The sequence below is a fragment of the Urtica dioica genome, chromosome 12, assembly GCF_054948205.1.
Source record: "Urtica dioica subsp. dioica isolate 48M chromosome 12, U.dioica_male_clone48M_v1_H2, whole genome shotgun sequence".
Lineage (NCBI taxonomy): Eukaryota > Viridiplantae > Streptophyta > Magnoliopsida > Rosales > Urticaceae > Urtica > Urtica dioica.
In genome coordinates, this window is record NC_142767.1 from 4,493,102 (window position 1) to 4,501,118 (window position 8,017).

An 8,017-nucleotide genomic window follows, 5' to 3' on the forward strand; every position below is an offset into this window, starting at 1 on the left:
GTCCTGTTTTTCAGCCCTGTAGAAGGCTTTGCATACATCGAACATGCGAGAGAAATTCCCTTTTCCAGAATAAAGGAAATCCAAATAGTCCATTAATTCTTTGACGAACTCGCAGTGATTAACAAGACCAATTACCTCACTACCAATGGAGTTACGGATTTGGAGGAAAAGGCGAGCATCTTCCCGAAGCCATGCTTGCTTTGACTCGTCACTTGGAGCTGTATCGGTTAGATGATCATCTTTGTCGATACTTCGAAGGAATAACCGGATGGTTTTGCTCCAATCGAGGTAATTAGAACCACTCAACTTGTGGTCGGTGATCTTCGAGAGGATCGGCATGATTTCCGGTACACCAACAGCCTTTATCTCAGCCATGTCGTTTTAGAAAGAGTGAGCAGCTAGACGGAACGTCGAAGAGATGAACCTGAGATTTTTTTTTTTTTTTTTTTTTTTTTTTTTTTTTTTTTTTTTTGCGGCAGCGGCGGCGGCGGCGCGTGGAGGCGCGTGGGTTGGCGGAATGAACAGGTTTTGGCACAGAATTGATCGGAATTGAGTTTCTGAATGGTCTGGGTAAGTGGTGAGTGTAAGGGATCGATGGATTTAGATGATAATGATGAAAAGATTTCGGAGGCTTAGAAGATTTTCTGGAAAAAAAAATCTGAAACCCTAATCTGGTGGTTTAGGGCAGATTAATCTCGAACCCAGGTAATGGAATGTTTGATTTCGAATTTTTGGGAATTTTCGGATGGCTCTGATACCATGTAATCAGAGAGGTTTTGGAGAGAAGAGGTTGTATATTTCTCATTCACGTAATGGGTATTTATACAAGTTAGACAAGAAACGTAAAGGAAAGAAATGAATTACAATAATTACATAATATTCTATTCTAATAACTATCCAATATTCTATAATAATTACCCAATATTATGTTCACATTCTAACAATGAGGATATTTAAGTCAAATATAATTTTCATTGACTATTTTCTTAAACGTTTGCAAATGTTGGCTGCATTACAATTTTATAGTTTAGTTTTGACTACAAATCTACAACGCCCTAAAATTAATTTAAGCATTAAAACTCCATTCAAACGATACTTATAGAGTAATTGTTAAAAAATAAAAAACCAAATTTTATTATATATTGAAAATAAGTAAAACTAATCTTATCATATTTATCAACTTTATTTTTCTCTGGACTACGGCTATATGTGGGGGAACTCGATGATTTTACAAAGACATATTGACTTCGTTTGACATTATTGTGCTTTTAAAAAAATGTTTTAAAATTTTGCTGTAGAAAAACCCAGCTCTTTTCAAAATCAGACATGTGTTTGGTAAACTGTTGTAAAATAGCTATAATTGTTATTTGAAGCAGAATTATTGTTTGGTAAAATTAATATTAATATTTGTAATGAATAGTTATTCATATAAAATATAATTAATAATAATAAGATATTTTTAGGTATATAAAATATATATTAAAGTCCTGTCCATCGATTGTAAAAAATAAATTATAAATTTTGGTGATATAAAAAAAATTATTTGATAAAAGTATATAAATAAAGATAATTAGAATTAATAGTTAATGTAAGTGAATAAAAAAATTAGGAGACATAAATTAGAAATTAAAAGCTAAAGATAGTAAAAAAAAAGCATAAACATGTAGTTTTTAATTTATTAGTTAAAACATTAAATACCACTTTTAAATTAAAAAAACGGTTTTATTAAACACTTAAATACGATTTAATTTTAAAAAACTAAAATAAGATATAATAAGCTATATTAAACCGAGCCAATATTAATCGCAGTTATATAAGTAATTTGTTGGCTTATTATTTACCGAAACTCAGAATTACAATTTTTACTCTTCCCTTTTATCTCTTGAAATAATTTTCGTTATTTTTCTTTGATTTGGTCATCTGCTGATTCCTAACGCGCACACGTGTGGCTAAACGCTTTTATAGACTGAAAGAAACTTCCAACTTTCTCGTTCTCTCTCAAGGAGTTTGGGGACAAAAATAAAATTATAGAAACAATAACAACAAAAAACTCTGACCTTAATTGATGGGAAAGGTTCAAGGCTAACTAACCTATCTAATATCTATATTTTATTTTCTCCATAATTCCAAAGGATATCCCTATTTTGTATAATCCTGTAGCTATATTTTATATAGAGCGATATGATTATACAGAATAGGGATACCTTTACTAAAATCGAATTTATTCTCTGTTTTTTTTTTCTTTTGGTAAAAAAAAGGAAGAGATAATTAGGATCCGCAATTTAATATATTTTAATGTATGAATGAGATATAGTACAATTTGTTTTTACTACGGATAGTACAACTTTATCTGAAAGATAAGAAAGAAGATACTGAAAAGAAAAAATAATGGGCTCAAACTCAAACAGCAAAAACCAAAAAGAATAAATCATTTAATAAATGAAAATTTATCTTTGTGAAATACGTGTAATTATAAATTCAAGAAAGTATACTAAGTTCAGCAGATAAAAAAATAAAAACAAAAAATAAAATTAAGTTCAGTTTTAAGTTGGTTTCCCAACTTCTAATGCATGTTCAAGCCTCAAGGAAGACAAAAAAAACTTTTTAGGTAAGTTTTAGAAAATATTAAAAAAAGAAGTAGGTTTAGAAAAAAAAAAGCTATAGAAAATGTTCTACAACGTGCACAAAATCAATCATGAATGACGGTATGAGTAATATTGCTTGCCTCATATAGATAAGCCTACACACGGAGGAGATAATCAATTCAATTAAAGTTCATTCTATTCATCAAATCAGAAAAAAGATCAGTTTCGTTTAACACGAGTTCTTCCTATAAAAATTTAGAAAAAAGAAAAAAAGAAAAGAAAAGAAGAAAAGAAAGAGTCTTGAGTCTCATTCTTCATTCTCTCTTCGTTGGAGTTGGAGAAGAAGAATAGGAAAAAAAAAAAAAGAATAAAGAAACGAAACAAGACAGCGCTTCTTGTTGTGTTTGAAGGGACATGTAAGATTCTAATTCCCACTTTTTGACCTCTCTCTTTTTCCCATACAAATTCACTAATTTCAAATCCCTCTCTTTTGTCTTTTGCACGTACGTTTCTTGTTCTCGTTTTTCGTTCCTCAATACCCTTTTGAGAAATCCGATAGATTTGTCTACCCATTTCATAAATACATTCATTTTCATACATACACAGAGTCTTTGTTATAAATATGTATGCAAACGAGTCACATACACGTTGATCGGAGACTTCTAAGTTTTGTAAACAGTCAGAATATTCCAGGTTCCAATTCCTTCTCTTCTTATTCGAATAATCTATTGCTTGGTTTTGTTGACTTTCAGAAACCCATTTTGGGTTTGCTAAAATCTCATTTCAGAGGCTCATATTGCCAAATTCCATCACTGTTCTTCTTTTTATTTTCTGATATTATTGGATAATGAATACACCTTTTCACGAATGCCAAAATCATTATTATTTCTGGTAATTTTTTTTTTTACTATACGGCTTTAGAACTTAAATACATTCTGGTTGGGTCACAGTATTCTGACACAAGGAAAACTCATGCAATGAAAATGATGCTTTGTTTTGTTTTGAATTTTTTTTTTTTTTTTTTTTTTTTGTGTAATTTTTTTTCCCTTCCTTTTTGAATGAATGGGCTAAGGATTTTGATCTGGTTATTAATCCACATCACATATATATTTCCTATGAAGGTTTGTGATATTTGATCATCCACATTCATGATCAAAGGTTTGTTCAAGGCATGAGTATTGGGAACAAAGACAGGAAAAAAAAGGTTAACTTTCTTGTTCCCTTTTGTTCCGGTTTTACCCTCGGTCAATCCAATGCACTTTATAGACACATCCATAATTATCTAATCATTGCTATGTGTCATATACATTCCAGACTTTCATTCAGAAGTTTTTCTCGAGAGAAAGAGACGGACATAAGATGATCAAAAGATCGATGACTTCCGATTCATTTGGTGAGTCTGCTATGCATTTTTTTTTTCCTTTTAATTTTTGTTTCTTTTTACAACAAGTCTTCTATGTCAATTAATGGCGCCTCCTCACAAGAAAAAGAAGCTTCAACTCTTGACTTGTTTGTGGTCACAAAAAAACTCTTTGTCACCTTTTTCTTTTCCGTAACAACGGTACAGTTTGTACTGTTGTATTGATTCTAAATTTGACTTAATGGACAAGGAAGAAAGAATGACAATAATTACAATACTGAGTAAATTTGATTCCAAAATGGGGAATATATTCATAATTGAAATCACAAAGGAAGTGGGAATGGTACATTTTTTCAGTCTTCTTTTAGCAAATATTCCCTCATCATAATCTAGTAGTTTATCTGCTACTAGTCTACATAAGTTTCTCAGCTCTCTTCCTCATCTTTCAGAAGTCGGAGAGGCTGAATCAGCGCTCGTGTACCCGAGCAGTACCGCCGAAGGATCATCAATGGTGCCGGGTCAACAAACTCAGTCTCACCGGTACTCATCTTCTCATCCTCTTGGACAGTCTTTCAAAATTAATATATATATATAAAAAAAGAAAGAAATCTTGATTTCCATTTTTGTTTCTTCTTCAGAGTGTTTGTAGCGACATGGAACGCGGGAGGAATATCTCCCCACAACGGCCTCAACTTAGACGATTTCCTTCAGGTCCAAAACCCGTCGGACATTTACGTGTTGGGGTAGTACTTTCTAACGCCATCAATCCCTCACTCCGCCGCTTGTTTAGTTATTATCACTCGTCACCGACCACTAATTTTCTCTCGGAAACGTTGTTACAGGTTTCAGGAGATAGTGCCGCTGAACGCGGGGAACGTGCTGGTGATAGAAGACAACGAGCCGGCGGCGAAGTGGCTGTCGATGGTGAACCAGTCTCTGAACAAGGCGGCGCTGAACAAGGCCCCGAGAAGGACGAACAGCGTTGGATTCTTCACGAAGCCGTCGCTGCGGAAGGTGAGCAAGAGCTTCCGGACGGAGAAGAAGAAGCGGCTCAAGTCTTGCAACTGCGGTGCAGCCGAGCTGGAGAGGAAGCAGAGCCGCGAGTTCTGCTGGTCGCTGCAGCAGCGCGAGGGGCCCGACTCGGAGGCGTCTTCCGAGGAAGATGACGAGGCGTCCTCGAGCGGCTATTACGCCACCAACGCGGCCCACATGAAGTACGGCCTCGTCGCCAGCAAGCAGATGGTCGGGATCTTCGTCACCATCTGGATGAGGACCCACCTCGTTCAGCACCTCAGCCATCTCAGGATCTCTTGCATCAGCCGCGGCATCATGGGATGCCTCGGAAACAAGGTACCGCACATTACCATAATCCTACTTATATGGTATATAGTGGTTGAAATTGATGTTGATTATGCGACTGCAGGGCTGTATATCGGTGAGCTTTCAGTTACAGCAGACGAGCTTTTGCTTCGTGTGCAGCCACTTGGCTTCTGGGGAGAAAGAAGGCGACGAGCTCAGAAGAAACCTCGATGTCATTGAAATACTTAAGAACACGCAGTTTCCGAAGATTTGCAAAAACCCCTACTCTAAAATCCCCGAGAAAATCCTAGATCACGAGTGAGCATCTCTCTTTCTCTTTTATTTTGTTGAAATCCTCGCTTCTAGTTATATATGATTCAATTTCTGATATGATCGGAAAATCTTTGTAGCCGGATCATATGGTTTGGGGACTTGAACTATCGCATATCGTTGAGCTACTCCGACACAAGAAAGCTCTTAGAGGCTAAGGACTGGGATGCTCTCTTCAACAATGATCAGGTATATAAATATATCCACTTTGAAAATCCAGGGACAACATTAGGAAGGCTTTGATTTTGAATGAAGTTTGGTTATAATTTGGATCGTGCAGCTAAAGATAGAGCGTGAAGCCGGGCGGGTTTTCAAGGGATGGAAAGAAGGGAAGATCTACTTTGCGCCGACATATAAGTACTCTTATAATTCCGATATTTACGCCGGAGAGCTTCACAAATCCAAGAGCAAAAGAAGAACACCGGCCTGGTATTTACTAAAATTAAATAATATTCTTCTTTATTTTACACAACATATATTTATTTATAGATGATGATGATGATGAGGAGAGGGAACTTTTGCAGGTGTGATAGAATACTTTGGCATGGAAATGGGATTCAACAACTCCTTTATTGGCGCGGAGAGTCCAGATTTTCGGACCATCGACCGGTCCTCGCGACGTTTTTGGTTGACGTTGTTACAAACAGGAATGGACTTAATAAGGTGTCATCGCGCGCTAACATGAAGATCGAGATAGAAGAGCTTTTACCCAACAAGTTGTGCTTTTAACAAATTATACCCAAGATCGTTCTTAAAATAATGGTAAAATAAGAAACAAAGATATAGTCTATAACTAGTCATAAAAAAAAATGGTTTCATTTACTTTTGTTTTGTTTTGTTTTGTTTTTTTGCAGGTACTTGGACATTAGTAGCTGACTGGGTTTTCTCCAAGGTTTACTGATTTTTTTGAAGTACAGAAACAGAACTCTGTTGTTTGTATCACAAGGTGTGAATAGGCCAATGAACATTTTGCTTCTTGTAATTTCTCTCCATTAATGGCAATATGCCTCATCGGATCATTTTGCAATTCCAACACGAATTTCGCTCATCGTCCGAGAGGCATAGGCTTCCTTTTTCTTATGCAATTAATTTTCTTTTCTATTAGCTTAGAACTCAAGTTTCAAAATTAGAATATGCTTGTAATCTTGGGGGTTTGAAGGCCGGTTTGTAATTTTGCTAACTTAAAGTAAAAAATTGGAAGCAAGAATCATAAGAGATAAACAAAGTTTCGAGATTGTGGTGAAAATATATGTGAAGATCATTTTGTTTTCTCATTCTATACTTTGAACCCCTAAAAAGGTGCCTCGGAAGAGGAACGAGTTTTCAGTGCATTGCGAACAACGGTCGGAAGCTCCCCAAAATTACAAAAACCAGAAGAAGAAGACGTGACTGCCCATTGACACAGCTCATGTGCAGCAGTATTAAATCTCCTTGGTTGCCAAACAAACTCAATAGCCGAAAAGAAAGGAATCTGAGATCGGATCTGCGAGAAGACCGCCTTGCACCTCAAGCATGAGCATTTGGTCTTGGCTGCTAAATTCGCCACCACGTCCACGTTATCTCCAAGAATCGAGATCTCTTTGATATTCATAAATTTGGCAGTTAAGACTCCATTAAGAACCGCAGAGGCCTCAGCTTCCATGGCCGAGTACGCAGAGATAGGGCTGCTCCAAGCCCATCTGAACAGACCTTCCTTATCGCACGCAATCACGCCCACAGTAGCCTGTCCACAGCTGGTATACGCCGCGTCAACCTCGATCCGCCACCACTGCTTGAACAGCCTCGGAGTCATCTGAAAGTCCTCGCTCTCTAGTTGACGCCTCGCATACTTATCTTTGATTTGAAGTTGCTCTCTCACTCTGGCTTTAATTCTGGTAATACTGTGATCTTTGTTGCCCCCGGAACCAGAATTCCTCCAAGACAAAATTTCTTCAAAAATAGCAGTGGAACGAATGATTAGTTCGTTTCTCTGACCACCGTCTCTGTTCCATTGCTCATTATCCCTGAGAAGCTTTTTGACAATATCTAATCCACTCAGATTATCAGCAGCGTTCCATTGGAGACCCATACCTTCCAGTAGCCAAAAGCCTCGAGCGATATCGCAATTCAGGAACAGGTGTTGCACTGATTCTGGGTGAATATTGCAACTTGGGCACAGATCGCCTCTGGCCGTTAGTGTAATGGTTTCGGTGGCAATTCTCCAGAGTAAAACTCTGTGCCGGTACTGAATTTTGAGCTTCCAAAGCTGCGACCAAAGCTTAGGAACAACCGATTTATTTTCCCCCGCTACGAGTTGGGTTTCACCATCAGATCTTTCCGTGATACAGACATCTTTTGCCATGTTCCGCGACATCGTCTCCTCATCCATTTCCTTGTTCTAAGAAGCTCTCGTGTTTCCCTAGCTCCTCGAACCCAGAACCCAAACCAAACGAACGGCTAAACC

General features: G+C 37.1%; 1 protein-coding gene across 2 annotated transcripts; it reads left to right on the forward strand.

Moving 5' to 3' along the window:
• The first annotated feature begins 2,735 nt into the window (after positions 1–2,735).
• Positions 2,736–6,781, forward strand: LOC149378717 (DNAse I-like superfamily protein). 2 transcript variants are annotated; one of them, XM_089603086.1, is made up of 12 exons: positions 2,736–3,001; positions 3,192–3,278; positions 3,707–3,789; positions 3,900–3,978; positions 4,395–4,485; positions 4,584–4,688; positions 4,788–5,295; positions 5,369–5,562; positions 5,655–5,763; positions 5,855–6,003; positions 6,099–6,336; positions 6,429–6,781. In XM_089603086.1, exons 3-11 carry the CDS (start codon positions 3,757–3,759, stop codon positions 6,301–6,303), a joined length of 1,473 nt encoding a protein of 490 aa, XP_089459212.1. In that variant the 5' UTR covers positions 2,736–3,001; positions 3,192–3,278; positions 3,707–3,756; the 3' UTR covers positions 6,304–6,336; positions 6,429–6,781. The 2 variants fall into 2 exon arrangements, with proteins under 2 accessions (XP_089459212.1, XP_089459211.1); XM_089603085.1 differs by lacking the exon at positions 3,192–3,278.
• The last annotated feature ends 1,236 nt before the right edge of the window (positions 6,782–8,017 follow it).

Excerpts from the sequence above, each read along its gene's own strand:
- LOC149378717 (XM_089603086.1), top strand. The coding sequence starts at position 3,757 with ATGAGTATTGGGAACAAAGACAGGAAAAAAAAG. Across the intron at positions 3,790-3,899 it reads ACAAAGACAGGAAAAAAAAG|ACTTTCATTCAGAAGTTTTT; the intron begins GTTAACTTTCTT and ends TATACATTCCAG. Across the intron at positions 5,764-5,854 it reads CTCTCTTCAACAATGATCAG|CTAAAGATAGAGCGTGAAGC; the intron begins GTATATAAATAT and ends TGGATCGTGCAG.